This window comes from Microcaecilia unicolor, chromosome 9 (genome assembly GCF_901765095.1).
Source record: "Microcaecilia unicolor chromosome 9, aMicUni1.1, whole genome shotgun sequence".
NCBI lineage: Eukaryota > Metazoa > Chordata > Amphibia > Gymnophiona > Siphonopidae > Microcaecilia > Microcaecilia unicolor.
The window spans coordinates 104,989,640-105,009,948 of NC_044039.1; the positions used below are offsets into that span (position 1 = coordinate 104,989,640).

General features: G+C 41.9%; 1 protein-coding gene across 3 annotated transcripts in view; it reads right to left on the reverse strand.

Annotated features, from left to right (window-relative positions):
* Positions 1-11,563: 11,563 nt before the first annotated feature.
* Positions 11,564-20,309, reverse strand: part of STRN3 (striatin 3) — a 309,869-nt gene continuing 301,123 nt past the window's right edge. For all 3 annotated transcript variants that reach the window (XM_030215282.1, XM_030215281.1, XM_030215280.1), the window contains one exon: positions 11,564-12,965. In XM_030215282.1, the coding sequence (XP_030071142.1) occupies positions 12,796-12,965 (170 nt within the window). In that variant the 3' untranslated portion in view covers positions 11,564-12,795. The remainder of the gene's footprint in view (positions 12,966-20,309) is intronic.

Below are 20,309 nucleotides of genomic sequence, written 5' to 3' on the forward strand. Positions count from 1 at the left end.
AATGTCAAGTAGGGGCAGTCCAGGTTTCCTGAATAGAGGTATGATGGTTAGGTTATAAGGTTTATAAGGAATGGATCTACGGAATCTTAGCAGAGATTGGGTGGCGATGCCGGTAACTGGAGAGTAAAACCAATGCTGGGCGGACTTCTATGGTCTCCTCCCTGATCATGGCTGAATATATATGGATGGGCTAGAGTGTAAATTTTAAGGGGCTTCAATGTTAGCTTCAGAACTTTTAGTACAGGAACAGTGGACTTTTACGGACTGTGCCCTGAGAAAGGCAGGGACAAATCAAACTCAGGTATACATTTAAAGTATCACACACCATGTAAAATGAGCTTATCTTGTTGGGCAGACTGGATGGTAAAAAATGCTGAGACTGACTTGGTTTCTCAGCCTTCACCTATTAACCTCTGATTTGTCCAAGCACTACAGGCAATAGCTAAGACATAAGCTGTCTATAGGAAAGTTTACTCTTTCCCCACTTAGGCACCCACTTGTGCAGCGCTGCGTACGCCTTGTAGCGCTATAGAAATGCTAAATAGTAGTAGGGTGATAGATTTATGGTCCTGAGATTTTCTTTTTTTCTGTCTAACCCCCCCTATATTTGTATTTATTATTCTTTCATTGGAATGATTCATTATCACATCTGTCGGTTAGCCTATAAAAATGTATCCATTATGAATCTTAGGAGAGAAATATCCCTGTTGGGTTTTCCTCCGTTAACAGGCTATTATATGCAATTCTTTGGTGTGCATGTATGGGGAAAGCTATCTTTGCCATTGGGAAGCTAGCACTGGAGGTGAGATTGCCTTTATTCTATTATATATATAAAGGTTTATTGCCATTGCTCTAATTTGCAGACATGCTTCCAAGAACTAAAGTTACTTAATTGCTACAAGAAAAGGTCAGTGAATTGCTTTTAGATTTGCATAATGGAATTCCACAGTTTTTTTTGTTTTTGTTTGTTAATCTTTGTTTGTGTTTTATTGCCCATTTAGCTATGTCTCTTGACTTTCATTTCAGACTGTCAAAGTAATGCTTTGATGTTTCTCTTATATATACTATCTGCTACCACATTTGCATATTTCCGATTTGATGAAGGACAACCTTCGAAAGCTAATCAAGAAATGTATTATGTCCAATAAAAAAGGTATCATCTTATTTTCTTTTCCATGTTTTATTTTGTTTGATTTCTATTGATAATCTTTAAGGGTGAATTATTACCAACTGAATTATACTAATGAATTGCCATGGTATTGAATGGCTGTGTGGTTCTTATACATAAGGTTAAAATTCTATTCTGGAATAATGGATTTTTAAGGAAAGCACAATGTATATGAGAAACAAGATTTTTGTTAATTGATTGGGTTTATAATATACTTGCAAACTGGCTAATTGAGATTGCTTTGAGCATCAGCAGTTCAAAGGAGGACCGATCAAAGAGCCTAGTTTGCTAGATTTATCTGGCTGAGAGCCAGATAACAGAATCTTGTGGGTCTAATCTGCCAGGATGAGCAAGATGCAGCTCATTCTTACTGGTTCTCATAAGAGGACAAGAGAATCGGAAAGCACCCTACTGAGGAGGAGTGCTGGAAGGTTTCCTATTTGCCCAGGATTCTTGAGGTCCACTTAAGAGTATAATCTTTTTTTTGTGTGCTTACCTTATAAAAGATAAATGCAATGTGCTATTATTTTAGTATATATTCCTTTGCATTCATATGTTGAAGGGATATACTTCTTTTAGTTGCAGGCAGTCCTTGTGTAATTTTGGCATGAGTAAGAACTAGAGAGAAATGTCTGAAATGTGTAATGGCACAGCATTAAACTCTAATTTGTTTGAAAACCTGTACTATTTGTTACAAGTTTTTTTTTTGTAAGAGATGAATGGTACAGTAGTTGGTTTTTCTTGTAATGTTGTTGTTCTATAATTGAAATGGTATTTTAAATTAAAGGTTCAAGGTTGTAGTTTTAAGGTCACAGTTTGTGAATTGTTTTTGTTTCTGCTTTAGTGATAAGAATAAATAACAGGAGATTGACTGTAAAATAAGATACAAAGGTTGTTGTTTAACTTATTCATGGTTTCAAAGATAATTACTAAAGGAAAAAGTAATAAGAAATTAGTTTTCTTAAGGCAAGTGGAAAATGTATTAGGTGTTAAAATAATTTGAATTTATGTAGAGAAAAAGGTTAAATTAAGCACCAAACCAACTACGTTGCACTGTTGAAAATAGGATGCTCATGTGATTTTATTTTTCTCTCCTTTGATGTTCCATAAATGAAAAGTGCCTAATGATTTTCTTAAGCAGAGGCTTCCTTATAGCAGAACTAGTTACCCAGAAAGCCACAATGACAAAAGGTTTAAAGTTGTTTTGAATTGTATGGAATAAAATTATGAAGACAGTGGAAGAAATCTCCCAATCATTCTTAGGAGATTTTATGTAGAAGGAATTGTCAAAAATGATTAAAGCTGAAGGTTAGAGAGATGTATTTGTAATGAGAAAAGGTAATGTTGTTACCTGCCATTGTGCAAGTTGTGTGAACTGTTTGACAGTAGATATTGTGAATGGTCACACAACTGCAGAAGATGACTGCTATTCTAATAAGCAGCATGTAAAGAAAGGAAACTGCAGGTTGACTGGAATATATTGGTAAAGTGAATAAATGGAAGTATTTGAGTTGGGGTGTTCATGTGAATTGAAAATAACTATGAAATAGGATTGTATGAAGATCTGAAAATAAAATAATTGAGCTAATGCAATTTTTGTTAAGGAATTGTGCTGATATTAACTAGAATATAAAGCTTGCTGGAAACTATGCTGCCACTAACTGACCTGAGGCCTAACCACATATGAGGCCCTCATTGCAATATGTTTAACTGATTTATTGTTTTGAGCCATGTTGCAGGTTTCAAAGAGCTTTCATTTAATATTAGTTGAAACTTCCAGAGGAAAAATGACTTCTACTTAAGACTAATTGTGAAAGATGCCAGCACAAATCTTCACTGCAACTGTGCAAAAGAAGGATGATTTACAATACCAGGACCAAGACTGACCGCTGCAGACATCTGTCACCAGGATTGTCTGCTTATAACTGCAACAACGTTTATAAGAGAGACTGAAGAGAAAGCTTTATAGCTGTATATATTTTGAAACTAAGGACTTTTTCTTGTTTTCTATTTTATTATTGAATTAGGAATTGAAATTTTTCTTTCTTCAGTATTATTGTCCCGTATGTAATGCTAGAATTAATACTAAACTTGTAAAATTTAAGCCAAAGGAAATGCGTTTATAAAAGGGATGTATTATTAGGAATCTAAATGTATCCATTCTGCCTTGATACTCATGTATATTTCTTAGCTTTACTCACTTTGGGAGACACTCTCCCTTTGTTCTCTGTGCTGTCCAGCCGAAGCGAGATCTGACATAAGTGCAGTGAAGAAAAGATGATACCACCTACTGATGTGAGAAGTGACCACAGCTAATTCAACAGATGCTAACTTGGGAGTAAAAGCCCAACCATTTACCTCACCCAGAGGTGGAAGTTTCTGGATTATGGAATGGAATACTGAACATAGAAGCATGACAGATTATATAACATCGTCACCCCAATTCTCAATACCTCTACATGTGAGAATGGCTATAGATGTCTAGACACCAAGCCTGAACTAGTCACAGCTTTCTTAAGAAAATTTAAGTCAGAGTTCACCAGGCCCCCTCCCTGTCCATCTTCAAATCCTTGCTCAAAACCCACCTCTTCAATGTCGCCTTCAGCACCTAACCACCAGACCTCTATTCAGGAAATCTAGACTGCCCCAACTTGACATTTCGTCCTTTAGATTGTAAGCTCCTTTGAGCAGGGACTGTCCTTCTTTGTTAAACTGTACAGTGCTGCGTAACCCTAGTAGCGCTCTAGAAATGCTAAGTAGTAGTAGTAGTTCTTTCCGAAGTAAGTGAAGGGTTTTGTTGTGGAGTGGCAAATTCTTGACAGAATGGAATCTAGATGTAATTGCATGCTTTTTATGAGTTAAATGTTTGAATAGGAAAGTAGGTAATATATTACTTTTACTGTTCATAGTGATCTTTATAGAGATCATAGGAACAAGAGGAAGAAATTGTAGAATCTGGTAAATAAATGTTTAATGTTAGTCTAGAATACTTAAGGAAAATATTCTACAATTAATGGTAAAAAAATGCTGAGACTGACTTGTTTTCTCTCAGCCTTCACCTATTTATCTCTGATTTGCCCAGGCACTACAGGCACTAGCTAAGACATAAGCTGTCTATAGGAAAGTTTACTCTTTCCCTACTTAGGCACCAGGGTGATAGATTTATGGTCCTGAGATTTTCTGTCTACCCCCCCCCCCCCCCAAATGTTTGTATTTGTCATTATTTGAATGGAATGGATTCATTACATCTGTGGGTTAGCCGATAAAAATGTATCCGTTATGAATCATAGTCAGGAGAACCTAACAGGAAAGAAACATCCCTGTTGGGTTTTCCTCCCTGTTAACAGGCTATTTTATGCAATTCTAAAATACATGACTAATTCACATTGACCGGTTATAGATTTGAATTTATAGAATGAGAATCAACACCTCTTGTGTATTTATGCCATGGGGTTATTATATGTCTCTATTATATCTCCCCTCTCCCACCTTTCTTCCAAAGTATACATTTTGAGATCTTTTAGTCTGTCCCTGTATATTTTATGATAAACATCATTGACCATTTTAGTAGCACCCTCTGGACCGATTCCACACTATTTACATCTTTTTGAAAGTATCTAACTTATACAGAAGCATCACCACCTCTTTTTTTTTCCTGCTGGCCATTCCTATCCCTATGCACCCAAGAATCCTTCTAGCTGTTGCCTTTTCTACCTGTTTGGCCACCTTAAGATCATCATATAAAATCATCCAAGTACCACTCTCTCATGAACAGAAAAGCTAAACTGTATTCCACTAAACTTACTTAGTGTAATTCTATAAGGAATAACCTAGTGTCAAGATGGGAAGAAAGGCATGTAAATAGTAGTATTCTGGCCACTTATGCATGTAAAAAAATTCTTATAGAATACTCATTGGTGAAAAATTATATGTCCCTATTAGCTCCATCCATGCATATTTTGCCAAGGGGAAATGCATGGATGGAGCTAATAGGGACACATCCAAATTATAGAATTCTATCATTTACACGGGTATGTGCTAACATCTAAGGTTAGGCATTTATACCAGCTATAGGACTGGTGCAAGTGATCTTAATGTACACATTTTCTGCCATTTACTCTAATATTCTATAAAGAAAAATATGAGTTATATCTACTGCCTATAGTGGGAGTCCTGCTAGAGAATTAGGGAAGTAGTTATTAAGGTGCAATAAAAGTTACACATAGCAATGTTACTCACCTGTAGATGTTCTTTGAGGACAGCAGGCCAAGTAGCAGATGATCTCCAAGGACAGCAGGCCACGTAGGCTCACATTTGGGTGATGTCATCTGATGGAGCTCAGTGTAGACACTGACTAGTGAGTATGAGTACTAGAATTTTCTAGCAGTGTCCCACTGCTCATGGTACCTTCACATCTGACAGAAGCTTGGGTCCCTCAGTCATTGTAAAAAGCTAAAGAATGCAACTATAAGGGGGTGGGGGGGGGGGGGTATGTGAATACTTTGCCTGCTGTCCTCGGAGAACACCTGCTACAGTTAACTTTGAAATCCCTAGCTACCAGGCTCATTGAAAACAGAAAAGCTAGGATAACAGGGTCTCAAAACGTTGAGGCCTGTAATTCAATCAACCAGATGTGAAGATGTGGAGGAGTGGCCTAGTGGTTAGGGTGGTGGACTTTGGTCCTGGGGAACTGAGTTCAATTCCCACCTCCGGCACAGGCAGCTCCTTGTGACTCTGGGCAAGTCACTTAACCCTCCATTGCCCCATGTAAGCCGCATTGAGCCTGCCATGAGTGGGAAAGCGCGGGGTACAAATGTAACTAAAAAATAAAATAAATAAATAGCCTGGAACAAAACAAAACTGGGCATGGAGGGGAGGGGGTGGAGTTGAATCCTAGACACCAAACAAATTCTGCAGGACTGTTTCTCAAGGCAACAGAGAGATGAAAATGTATGTACTGAAGACCACGCTGCAGCCTTGCAAATCTCCTCTACAGAGGTTGACCTCAAGTGGGTTACTGACGCAGCTATAGCTCTGACATTATTTGCCTTGACATAACCCTCTAAACTCATCCCAGCCTGGGTATAAGTAAAGGAGATGCTACCCCCATTCTGTTTGGGTCAAAAGAAACAAAAAGCTGGGTGGACTGTCTATGGGCTTTAGTTCGCTCCAGATTAAAAGCTTGCAATCCAAGGTATGCAGTGCACTCTTGCCAGGATGGGCATATGGTTGGGGAAAAATGCTAGGAGGACGATTGACTGATTAAGATATACCTCCAACACTACCTTAGGGTGAGAGTGAACTACTCTGTTATGATGAAATTTGGTGCAAGGTAGATATGTTACTACAGGCCTGAAGCTCATTGACCCTGCGAGCTGAAGTAACAACCACAAAACTAAGATCTTCCAAGTCAAGTACTTCAGATGACAGGAATCCAGCGGCTCAAAAGGAGCTTCCATCAGCTGGGTGAGGATGATATTAAGGTTCCATGACAAAGGCAGAGGTTTGATAGAGGGCTTTGCCAAAAGCAAACCTCTCATGAATCAAACCACTAGAGGCTGTCCAGAGATGGGCTTACCTTCCATACGGTGATGGTAAACACTAATTGCACTGAGGTGAACCCTTACTGAGTTGGTCTTAAGAACAGACACGGAAAGGTGTAGAAGGTATTCAAGCAGGGTCTGTGTAGGCAAGAAATAGGATCTACAGTCCTGCCCTCACACCTGATGGCAAAACCTCCTCCATTTGCAAGAGTAACACCTCTTAGTAGAATCTTTCCTGGAAGACAGCAAAACCTTGAAAACCTTCAGGAAGATCCAAGGAAGCAAATTCTAAGCTCTCAACATCCAGGCTGTGAGGGCCTCATTCTGCGTGATGAGAGTCTGTAAACACTCCAACCTTCAAGGTTCTTCGGAGGACAACTCCAGAAGAAAAGGGAACCAGATCTGCCTGGGCCAATAAGGAGCAATCAGAATCATGTTTCCTCGGTATTGCGTAAATCTCAGCAAAGTCTTCCCCATGAGAGGGATGGAAAGATACACATACAGAAAACTGCTCCCTCAATAGAGGAGGAAGGCATCTGATGCTAGTCTGTTGTATGCCCTCACCCTGGAACAGTACTGAGGGACTTTGTGATTGAATGGAGTGGCAAAAAGATCCATCGAGGGAATGCCTCACTCCTGGAAGATGTCATGGGCAACACTCATATTGAGTGACCACTTGTGCGGTTGTATGACCCTGCTCAGACAGCCAGGGTGTTGGATCTGCTCATCAGGTTAAGTGGCTGTGAGAACTATCCTGTTCTGGACAGCCCATTGCACATCCCGATGGCCTCCTGACACAGAGGGTATGATCTGGTACCTCCCTGCTTGTTGGTGTAATACATTGCAACCTGATGGTCCATTTGAATAAGCACAATTTGGTTGACCAGCCGATCTCTGAAAGCCTTTCAAGTGTTCCAGATTACCCAAAATTACAGGAAGTTAATCTGAAGATCTGTTTCCTGCATTGATTAAGCACCCTGGGTGTGAAGTCCATCCAAATCAGCTCCCCACCCCAGGCGGGATGCATCCATCGTCAGCACCTTCTGGGGCTCAGCAATTTGGAATGGAAGTCCCATGGTTAAACTGGATTGAATTGTCCACCAGAGGAGGGACTGTATCAACTCCGGTGTTACTTGGATGACATGTGCTAGGTTCCTTGAGGGCTAACAGCATTGGAAAACAGATGTGTCAAGGGACAATATCTGCTAAGCTGTGACCCGCTGGCTGGCTTGAACATGAATAGCAAGTGCGACTAGAACGTTCACCCTCAGCAAAGGGAGAAAGGCTCTCATCTGCTGTGTGTCTAGCAGGGCTCCAATGAATTTCAATTGCTGAACCGGGAGCAGATGGGACGAGGTAATTTAAAACAAACCCTAGTAGCTCCAGCACCTGAATAGTTCTCTACATGGCCTCCTGAGCACTGCCCTTCAACGTGCTCGTCACCAGCCAATTGTCCAGGTAGGGAAACACATGGACTCCCAGTCTGCTGCGACTACAACTAGGTCAAAATGGGAAGACGCAGTACTGGAAGTGACGTGTTCCCACCCAAAATCTGAGATACTACCTGTGGCCTGGAAGTATCCGGATGTGAGTGTAGGCATCTTTTAAGTCCAGAGAACAAAGCCAATCTTGTGCCTGAATCATTGGGAGAAGGGTGCCCAGGGAAACCATCCTGAACTTTTGATCAGGAGTTTGTTAAGGCCCTTGTGTCGAGGATGGGATGCATCCCCCATGTTTTCTTTGGGACAAAGAAGTACCTGGAATAGAATTCCTTCTCTTCTTCTCCTGGTGGAACAGGGTCCACTGCGTGGGCCTTTAGAAGGGCGAAGAGTTCCTCTACAAATACTTCCCTGGGCTGAGAGCTGAAGGAACATGCTCTCAGAGGGCAATTTGAAGAATCCACTGGTTGGAGGTTACAAGGGGCCACACCTTTCTTTGGAAAAACTCAGCCTCCCCCCCCCCCCCCCCACTGGTAGGTCACCCGGAACAGTCACTGGTACGGCAGTTATGCTGTGCTGGAGCTGGTCAAAAACTTCCTCCCTGTTTTGACTGGGTAACCGGCTGGGCCTTAGGTGCACGTTGTTGATGAGAATGAATGTGCTGGGGCTGTGCCTGCTGAGGTTGGCAAGAAGTTTACCTCCTCCTCAGAGCAGTAGGGAGCTCTCATCGTTTTGCCTGAAAACCTCCTGGATGAGGAGGGTGCAGAAAGGTTATCCCCCTGGCAAGTGGCATCCACCAACCTCTGCTGGACTGCAGGGTGGAAGTCAGAAACACACAGCCATGAGAGTCTGTGCATCGCTATACTCTGGGCAGAGATCCTGGATGCCATAATCAAAGGTATCATAAGTGCCCCTGGCCAAAAACTTATGACATGCCTTCTGCTGCTTGGCTAGCTGGCGAAGAGATCTGGCCTGCTTCGGTGGGAGAGAATCCCCCAATCAGACATACTATGCACCAAGTTCTGCAAGTAAAGGCTTATGTAGAGTTGGTGTGATTGTATTGGGAGATCAGTATACAGGTCTGATACATCTTCTGCCCAAAAGAGTCCAGGGTTCGAGCTACTCCTGGAGCATCGAAGGTCTCTAGATCTCCTGCTTCTTTTGAGTGCAGATTCCACCACCAGGGAATGATAAGGCAACTGTGGACTACTAAACTCAGGGGAACATGGTGTCTATCTGCTTGGGGAGGACACAGACCGACAGAGGGGACTCCCTATTCTTCACCTGAACATCTCGTAGGATCCTGTGAAGCAGGACAGTCAAAGCCTCTCTAGGACGAGAGTTGTAGTCTAGGACCTTGAACATCTCACCCTGAGCTTGTCCTCTGTCTCCAACCAAATTGGAATGGCAGCTGCCATTTCCCTGATAAAAGAAGGGAAGGAAAGGCTCTCAGGTGGAAACTTCCTCCTTTCCTCTGGAGGGGAGGGGTCATAAAAACATAAGAATAGCCATACTGGGTCAGAACAATGGTCCTAGTTCAGTATCCTACTTCCAGCAGTCGCCAATCCAGGTCACAAGTACCTGGCAGAAACCAATTCCATGAAACCAATCGCAGGGCAAGCAATGGCTTCCCCATGTCCATCTCAATAAGACTATGGACCTTTCCTCCAGGAACTTGTCCAAACCTTTTTTAAATCCGGAAATGCTAACCACTTTTACCACATCCTCCAGTGAGTTCCAGATGGGATACTATAGAACGTTTCCTCTGAGAAATACCTAGGTTCTCATCAGATATCCATTAGCGCTCCTCTTTGCTGTCAGCAAAAGACTTCTCATGGGAGGGCTGAGATCAAGCCTGCCTCTAGTGAGAGTAACCATATCTATGTGGAGACGGTGCCAGCACAGGTGACTATCGATACCAGAACCGCACCCAGCACCAGAGTCCTCACTGCAGGCTGAGAGCATTGTGTGTGTGTGTGTGTGTGTGTGTGGGGGGGGGGGGGGGGGGGGGGGGATAGCAAAGAAAGGCATGGCTGGTAAAACACCCCAGATGCCGAGGCACTCTGTTGGATAAGCCCTGCCAGGTGCTCATGGAGCATGGCCCAGATGCGCTCATCTAGGATCATCAGAAAAAGCTGAGGAGTTGGTTCAGAGGAATCCTGCTGAACTGTCGGGGCTTCTGCGGCTGCCTGGTCCTGGTTGCATGGAGACCAACAGTGTCAGACATGTGTCTCGCAGCCATAGGTGCTGACGCTGTAGTAGATGATTTGGACCGGGCTCTAAAATTTCTTTCTGGCCAGCCAAGTTCTTTTCTGCATACTTGGGGAAAGAATATAGCTGGCAGGGGTATGTTCTGGTCCCAGACACCAAGAATGAGTGCTTTTGCCAGAGATGGTCCAATTGCACAGCACAGATCTTGAAGCCACTGGGAACCTTCGATGACATGGAAGGAAAAACAGCCATGGCCAAATCAAATGACTCGATGGTGACTTCAAAAAGGGGCAAAACACCAGAAAAAGACAGAGAAAAACTTCTGACTGAAGCTCAGGCCTAAGAGTGCAAAAATATGAAGGAAACCTAAAAGTGGAGAAAAACCTAACTAAAACACTACAGGAAGGGAGAAAAAAGAAAGAAGGGAAAAACAAAAAGAAGCAGGATAAAAAAAGGCACAAAAAAAAGTGTGTGACACAAAGTTATATATGCTGTTAAAGCGTTCTGTACTGGGCCACGTGGATGAAGCCCCCACATGAGTATTAACTGACCTGCTTGGCCTCGAGAATGAGATCACATGATTTTCCTTTGACCTTTTTTAATGCACAGCATACATTTGGTCTGTGCTTTCATGCTGGAATTCTTGAACAATGTCGATGAGTGCCCTCTAGTTGAACTATTATCCTGATATAAGTGGCTTATGAGCAGGGTTACCTTGAACAGGGGTCTTTTTTGCTGCGTGAACATTATTTTGTGCCTGAACAGAGCAGTAGTTAAAAAAAAGCCATTCTCCATTGTTGGAAAAAGGTGCAGAACTATATACAATGAAAACAATGACACTTAAAGCTATTATAAATATGTGTGTGTGCATGTATATATATGCCATTTAATATTTATTATATGCATTTTATATACAGTATTTTTCAACAACTAGACTTTTGCTATATGATACAGTCTTAAAAATTTTCAATTCATAGTTTGTAAACCAAAACAGTATTACAAAGCTCATCAAAACTCGCACACTGATCAGAAAAGTTTTGTGGAAGACTAGAAAAAATACTTTGTCTTTAGTCATGCGCTACACAAAGTCTTTAATTACACCATAAAATGAAGCATATTTAGAAAAAAAAAATGAATAAAGCAGGGAATACCTAGATCAAAAGACAGAGTTCTGAATCCCAGTTCATGTATGCTTTGTATACTATTTTAACCTCAAATAAGAACACTTTCACGCCAGATGTTTTTAAATAATCCTTATTTTGTTTTTAGCCCCAGAGTCAAATTAATTACAGACACAACAAATTAGTTTTGCAGTTTAAAATAAAATAACTACAAGCTGTATTCTGAAGTCTGTTTTTAAACTGTTCTTAGACTGTCACAGTAGACGGACAAAGCCCTAAAACTGACATAAAAAGATATAAAGACTAACAAAACCCCCCAAAGTAATAAATAACAATAGGCCATTAGGAAGATGGGTAATTCTTGATAAATAAAACTTGTAAATACAGTTGAAGATGTACAAAATATCACATAGTGATAGGATGCTGCGGTTCATATTTTTAAAGGGTTTGATGGAGGGAAGAAAATGTTAGGCCTGACGTATTGCATTTTTGCATATGGACACATTTCCATTATTCTGTTACTGACAATTAAAGAGAGGTAATAATGATTCAACATCCTTTACAAGAGGACTAAGTTGAACTATTCTAAGCCAAAAGAAAGTAGTTACACAGCAGCAGCTCATATGAGATCTCTATGCAATGCTAGGGTTCTTTAATGCAGATAAAACATTTTCAATGCAATCTTGAGCACTGTTATGACAGGCTAAATATATAAAAAGACTTATAAAAACTAGATTTTTATCCAAACCCTTTTCTGTGCAACTAATGCTAAAATATTTTAAAGTTAACTTTCCTTGTTCCTTAAAGCAAAATAAAGAGTTTAAAAGAAGAATCTGTGGTTAAATCAACAGATAAATAGGTCACCAAACGAAAAGAAAGTTACTCTTGGAGCTCAGTTCCCTTCCCTCTTCAAGAGCACCACATTCCTAACACTAAGGCAGCACGGAGTCCAAAGTGAAAATTAAAAAAAAAAAAAAAAAAAGTAAGTGTTCTTGTAAGATCAGACTCCATGGTTGCTTAGACATCCAAGGAACAGACATATGCTCGGTTCATACCCAGTCAAAGCTACAAATACTGGTTTCCTTATTCTGTCTCTCCCGGTCAAGTACAGTATTAGTTAGTTTAAATTAATGAGGCCACATTGAAGGGCATGGTAGCTTCACACCAGTTACTACCTGCCCCCACCATGCAATCTTCAACAAGATAGATGTAGTGTCTTAGGTTGGCAACCTTGTTACTGATGGCAGTGACACATTCCCTCTCTCTGATGCTTTGTCCAATACATCTATTGTTTATGACAGGTTCACTTTATGTCACACAAATACTTTGGCAAGAGCATCAGCTCCTGCACTGGCAATATATGCTTTGGAAGGGTGAAAAGCTACATCATAAATGGATTCATCCAGCTTCTTCCTGTGAGCTGTTATTTCCTGTACACATGTCTTGCTGTCCAAGTTCCACAATCTAATGGAGCAGTCATGACCTAAAAACAAAGTGGAAAAAAAAAAGATGTTGAATTTATTTGGACCTCAAATTCTGACAGCAACTAAAGATGGCTAAAACTGTGAGAGTGTGTCAGGTTGCAGATGGCCGGCAACCGCCATTGCTTCCTAACAAGCTGTCTTCTGAATGTTTTCCTGTATTGCTACTGATGTGAAGGATTCCCCAGACTGATGTTTTACTTCTCATTGACCCTTGATGCAGGCAACAGCTGAACACAGGACGTGCCTGGTCTATAATAAAACATTGCCTTCTTTGATCTCTACGCCTGACTGGTTGTTCCATCTGTGGTCTGATACACTCTTATCTCACAACTGTTTGTGTTGTTTATTCCCTCTGACTTGCCTACTAAAACTGTGATAGTACAGGGAATATTATACTTTCTTCAGATCAATTGATAAGTACACATATTTGACTGTCCTGGTGACAGTATTATGGGACTGTGAGTTGGGAAGCAAGATGAGATTTTTAGTTTAGTTTTGGTAGGGCCAGCAGGCGATGCAAACAGTTCTGAAATGATGGGTTCAAGCGCTAGGATATTGGTAACTGCATGCACTGGTGATGCTATTTATTTATTTATGACGTTTCTATACCACATTATCCCAAGTAAAACTCAGGTTCAATGTGGCTTACATGACAAAATTAAAGAATGATACGTATTAGGAAAAGTAATAGATTTATATATCATTTAACACTTTAAACATCTTGGAGTAGACATAGTTAATATAAGTTATGATAGTACTGAATTCAACAACAAGTTTATGAAGGATATAAAGAAAGAGCTTGATTAAGCAAAAATTGAACTATCAGGTATTAGGCCAAGTATACTGTAATAATAGGATGAATGAAAAGGGATTAGGTTAACCAGGCTGGGGGTTGTTATGGGGAATGAGAGTATGAAAAAAAAAAAAAGAGTCAGATGTTAAGTCTGGCTCAAAATGAATCCTTTGTTTCGTTGAAGGTTGACCTAAAAAAGTGAGTTGGCCTGATTGGCAGAGCAGTGGTACATGGTATGGTCACCAACTTTTGAGGAGGGGGGAGGGATCTAAAACTTTTGAGGAGCTTAGAGAGGAATAAAAATTAGAGTCAAAGCATTATTAACAAAGGCCGCATGTTAAGCATGTCTCCATGGTTCAGGAGCACTTGGATGGGTGTTGGTTAAAGATTCAAGGTTGAAGGATTTATGTTTAGAGATTATGAAGCTACCAGGGAAGACATCTGCAGTACATAGGAAAGTCATATTTAAAGATGTGACTATGTGCTCTGCATTGGAAAACGTTTGGGAGAATGATTTAAGGAAGTGTTTTAATAATTTGGTGTGGGAACATTTCTGAGTTTGAGTTTACAGGCCTTCTTTGTCAGCTTCAATTGTGTACCATTGAACTTTTTATACTTGTTTACTTCAATTACTTTGTCACCAATGAATATTATGCATTACCCCCTTATCTCTTACGCCTGTAATGAACTGTTTGTCTACTTACCTTAATTTATTTTAATACATTTTGTACTTTAAATGTTATAATACCTTGTATTTCTCATTCCGTAAATAGCAATCGCCATTATGGCTTTATGTAAGCCACATTAAGCCTGCAAAAAGGTGGGAAAATGTGGGATACAAATGCAATAAAATAAAAAAATAAATAAATAAATAATCTTTGTATTAATTAGCACATAGAGTGCTTTGGATTTTTTGGAAAGTGTTGAAGTTGTCTGACCACGGAGCTAGTTTTTACTGGTCTTGTAAGAAAGCTGTGGGCACTCATCTGCATATGTTGTATGAGTGTCTGAATTTAAGGCAATGTTGGGATCCAGTTTGGAAGAGGATTACTTCTGTGGTAAGCATTCAGGTTGAACTTAATTATAAAATTGTTATTTTCAGATCAGCTGCTTTGCCTGACCTTTTTTTTTTATAAAGATAAAGCTACGTTGTTTGATGTGAAGATGGGGTAGCTATTCAGTTTATTTTTTCTGAATGGAAAGACAATACTGGGTTATCAATGTGTGCATGGTGGAATATTGTATGTATTGTTTGGAAATATAAGGAAGTTGCAGTTAAGAATTGTTTTTTTTTTTGTTAACCTGTTAATGTGCAACATAATAGAATCTCAGACTTTTGAAGTTATATCCTGGAAGGTTGGGGGGGGAGGGAGGGAGGGAATATTTAATTATTGTTTAATTATTGTTTTGTTTTTGTATATGAATATAAGCTAAATAAAAAAGCTGACAGAAGATTTTGCCTTGAGTTACTTCTAAATTAAATGTTAAAAAAATAGAATGTAGAAAGTTAGAAAGGATTTGGCTAGGCTCTATCCCTGACTGTGATAAATTGAAATGGAAGCAATGCATTAAGATTATGTTTGATTCTTTTTATTAGCAATGTTGCATATACAAAGTCTATGCAGTTGAACAGCGTATCTCAACTGTACGAACACTCCCCTCCCCAACCCTCCCCCTACTTCAAATCAACCTTGCACCGGGGATAAGTAAGTGAGAAAGAACCCCTCCAAATTACAAATTAAGTGACTTCTCTTTGCAGGGGTTATGTGTCCCAAAAAAGTGACCGTGTGGCCTGGAATTGCAGACCTGGACATTTTGAAATATCCTGGATTTGGAGGCGCTCCATTCGCATGTTCTGAATCACTAAAAGGCACCACTGCTCAAAAGTAGGCCCATTTTCTGAACACCAGGTCTGTAGTATGGATTTGATGCCAAATAACACCAGTCGCCTCAAGAACCAGTTGCTCGCTCGGCTCATGGGAGTTCCTAGCGTATATGCTCCAAACAGCAATAAAGGGGTGCTCGCCACTGACAATGCCCACAAGTTGATGAAGTATTTGAGAAGACAGAGCCAGAAATCCTTTATAAATCGGGCACAACCAGAACATGTGGCCAAGGTCTGCAGCAGGGGCTTTGCATTTAGGACTTTCTCCTGTGAAGTCGAAATCCATTGTGCAACACACAGTCTGAATAGGCGAACAATGTAGAATGAAATCCTGAAAGTGGGCTCCCATAATCAAATGCGCCAGCTCCAGAGTCCACTGTTGAGCTATGGTGGCACAGGCAACATCTGGAGTAGTGTCTAGGTGCACCCTGTGATGGAATCGCAGTGGGACTATGATCCTAGGGTAAATGTCTCCGATAGTATCTCTTGGACGTCCTTCTGTGAGTGCTGTCCAGTCCAAGAGAATATAATGAAATGCCTGGAAATATGCAAAATAGTCTGAGGGCGGGATATGAAATTCTCACTGAATCCTAGGAAAGAATTTTGGTTTCCCTTATGGGTTGACGAATTGAAGTAAGTAGTGGAGACCAGTCTGTTGCCAATGTGTGAAAATGCTTGCACCGAATCCTGCAGGGAAGTCAGGATTCCCACAAAAGGTTAAGTATGGTGTCGGCTGCAAATGAAAAGTGACGGCAAATCCACTCCCATGATTCTCTTGCTGCTCTGTATCTGGTGCCTCTTGTAGATGCCCTTTGGCAAAGTGGACAGTCCATGAAGTATACTGCTAATGTGAATCCCTGTGACCAGCTGTGTGTCTCAAGGCCAGCAGAGGGAAAAATGCTAGTATTTCTACACCAATCATTGATATGTCTGATCTGACTCGTTGAGAAATTCTTTATACTTAGGAGGCCCTTGCCTCCATGGCGGATGAGAATCTGTAACATCCTAAGAGGCAGCCTTGATTTCTTACCTTGCCATATATAGTGCTGCAGAGTCCACCTCAGCTTTCTCTCATCATATCTCCGCAGAAACAAGGGCGCCATTTGAAACAGATACAACCACTTGGAGGCCATTAATACGTTGTAAAGGCGGATTCTACCTCATTGGGATAATGGATATGGCCCTCACATCCCTAGTTTAATGTGAGTCTCTCCCATTAGGGGGTTTATATTGCTGGTGTATAAGGTAGAGAGGTCCGAAGGAAGGTGGATCCTGAGGTATTTTAACTGCACCTCCTCCCATGTTAGTGGAAAGGGCCCCACCCAGGCCTCTCGAATACCCCCAATAACCAGTAGAGCTCTGGACTTTTAGAAATTTAATGAGAACCCCGAGAACAGTCTGTATTTGATAATTAGTTTCATAAGTGCTCTGAGAGAGCCCAGGGGGTTAGACAGTACAACCAGTAGATCATCTGCAAAAGCTAGACCCTTAATTTGTGTGTCCTGTATTGAACACCAGCTACATTTTGATCCTTATTAAGCGTTCTGAGAAGGGGTTCTAATGAAAGAATAAACAAAGGTGACAGGGGGCAACTCTGTTTCATCCCCGTACAGAAAAGATCGGGGAGTATATCCCGTTTACTATGAGGTGTGCTTGAGGATCAGTATAGAGGGTCTGTATTGCATGAAGGAACCAGCCTTGGAACACAAACATGGTCAAAACTTCAAAAGGTAGGGCCAGCATACCTTATCAAATGCCTTTTCAGTGTCTAGACTGGCTACTAAGGCTGGAATTTTATTTGCTTAGCAGCGCACCAATGCTATGAGTATTTTCTGGACATTAAGAACAGATTGCCGCCCCCTCACGAAGCCTACCTGGGCTTTGGTTATTAATTCATAAAGTATGTCACCTAGACTTGTAGCCATGATCTTGGATAGCAGTTTTATGTCGACACTGAGAAGATAAATGGTCCTATAGGAGTCAACCCTGTCCTTGGGCTTGTGTGGTTTGGGAAGAAGTATGATTAGGGCCATGTTAGCGTACAAAGGGAAGGAGCTTTGGTCCACTACTATAAGATAGGAGTGCAAAGGTCCCATGAGCTGTGCTTGAAGACCCTTGTAGAATCCCCCTGAGAATCTGTCTGGTCCTGGGGCCGAATATGTTTTTAAGGATCTAATAGTGTGTTGCAGTTCCTTGGGTTGAATAGGTCTGTTAAGGGCTGTTACTGCATCTGCTTTCAATGTAGGCAGTGCTGCTGCTTCTAAAAACTGGTGCATGGATTGTGTGTGGTCATCCCCAGCTGCTTGCCCATATAAAGATGAGAAATAATCAGTGATCAGTTGCAGGATTTTACTGACCCGCTGATGACTCCAGCTGCATCCCTCACAGACAGTATCTCCCGAGAGCCCCCCCCCCACCCCACTAGGCCTTAATCATGCCATCAGCTTTCCTGATCTATTGCCATACTTGAAAATTTTAAATTTATGATACAGAAAAGAATGCATGGCATGACCATGGATAAGTGTGTTTAATGCTATTTGAGCGCAATAATAAGCTTCCTTGTTGTTCGTTGGAGTTCACATATATACTTTTTTTATGAGGGTGTCTGACCTTCCAAGTGAATAATACTGGCTGATATACGTTTTTTCCTCGCACTTGTGTATGCTATTATTTTCCCTCTCATTACAGCCTTTGCTGTGTCCCAAAATAGGCCTGGATAGTCTGTGTTGGCCAATGGTAGATACAAAAATTCCCATCTATCTTTTAAGTGTTTTTGAAATTCCTGGTCCGTTGCTAAATATGCTGGGAAGCGCCAGCGACACTGCAGACAAAATGACTGTGAAAAGTCAATATCAACCCACACAAGACATCCCCAAGGCCCACCTTAGCTGCTGCAATTCTCTGGGAAAGGTCATGCTGCACCAGTATGTAGTCCAATCTAGACAGTGTGCCATGTGCTTGCGAAACGTGCATATAGTCACGTTCCCAGGGGTGAAGACACCTGGAGTCTATTAAATCTAGGTCTGTAATAAACTGATGTAAACCCCATCTCCAGGACTCTGGACCTCAGCTCTTCTGGGAGTGTCTGAACGATCTAAAGTCTTGTCTAAAACCAGATTTGCATCTCCTACCCATATTAGATTTTCTTGACTGTAGGGGAGTAGTTTCTGCAATAGTGTGTGGAGTAAAACTGCAGTTCAAAGGGTGTGGGAGCATATAAGACCAACAGGTGCTACAAAAGTTTAGTACATTTATTGGGGTGGAGATCCCTCCCACGTTCCAGAACACTAACTTGTAGGAGACCAGCCACCGCTTTTGAGTAATGAAAGACTGATTGAACAAGTGGCCAGAAGGAGCTCTGGGGCACCCAGCCTCGCCCTTGGTCTCCCCCCCTTCTCCCCCCCCCCCCCCCACCCCGGTCCAATACCAAAACAGCAACCTGAACAATATCCACATCTAGAACAGTGAGCATAGCAGTGACAGACACAAACTCAGTGCAAGGAATCAAATCCCTATTATAACAACCCCTCCCCATCTTCCTTGCTTTTATCCCTTATACACATCCTGCCACCTTAACTGTGCCAGCTTCCTTTACGGAGAGTGATCCCTGAGTTCCTTTTATGCCAAGGGGTTCTTCCTCCCTCCTGCAACTGTACTGATTAAATGCATCCATATAGCAATTACAAGATGTCTGATTTACTTCTGCATGAGTAGTACTCACTGCATAAGCTGCATCAATCCCAGACATGGGCTTCAAATTATGGCGCCATGACTGCCTTTTTCTCAGTGTTAATTAACTACCAGTCACATATTTCTGGCTCAGTTACGGAGTGTGCATGGTGTTCAGCCAGTCCTGTCAGTGGCGTTCCTAGGGGCGCTGACACCCGGGGCGGTCACCGATGCGCCCCCCCCCCCTGGGTGCAGTGCCCCCCCCCCGATGCAGCACGAACCCCCTCGTCACCCCCCAACCCCGGCGAAAGAACCCCCTCCCCGGTGCATGCCACTGGGGGAAGGGGGGGGGGGGGGGGGTGCCGCGCGCCGGTCAGCTTCGTTGTTTCCATGCTCCCTCTGCCCCGGAACAGAAAGTAACCTGTTCCGGGGCAGAGGGAGCATGGAAACAACGAAGCTGCCCGGCGCGCGGCACCCCCCCCCCCCCCCAGCGGCGTGCACCCGGGGCGGCCCGCACCCACCGCCCCCCCCTTAGTATGCCACTGAGTCCTGTGCCTACTGAGGATGATCCATTACCCCCCATAGTAGATTTTTAAGATTGCAGGATATTGGAGCTGAAACTTTCTTTTGTGGTCTATCCAGCTGGAACACATAGGAGAGAATGCCCTTCTCTGAGCAGACAGTGACGCTGAATAATCCTGAAATAGACAAATGGTCTGCCTGTTCAATTTAAGATCTTGCTGATGAAGTAGCACATATGAGTTTATCTTGTTGGGTAGACTGGATGGACTGTGCAGGTCTTTCTCTGCCGTCATCTACTATGTTACTATTTGTATCTGCCATTTTCAGGGCACAGACCGTGGAAGTCTGCCCAGCACTAGCCCCACCTTCTAACCATCGGCGCTGCCACCCAATCTCTGCTAAGCTTCTGAGGATCCATTTCTTCTGAACAGGATTCCTTTAGGTTTATCCCACGCATTTTTGAAAAAAGTGAAT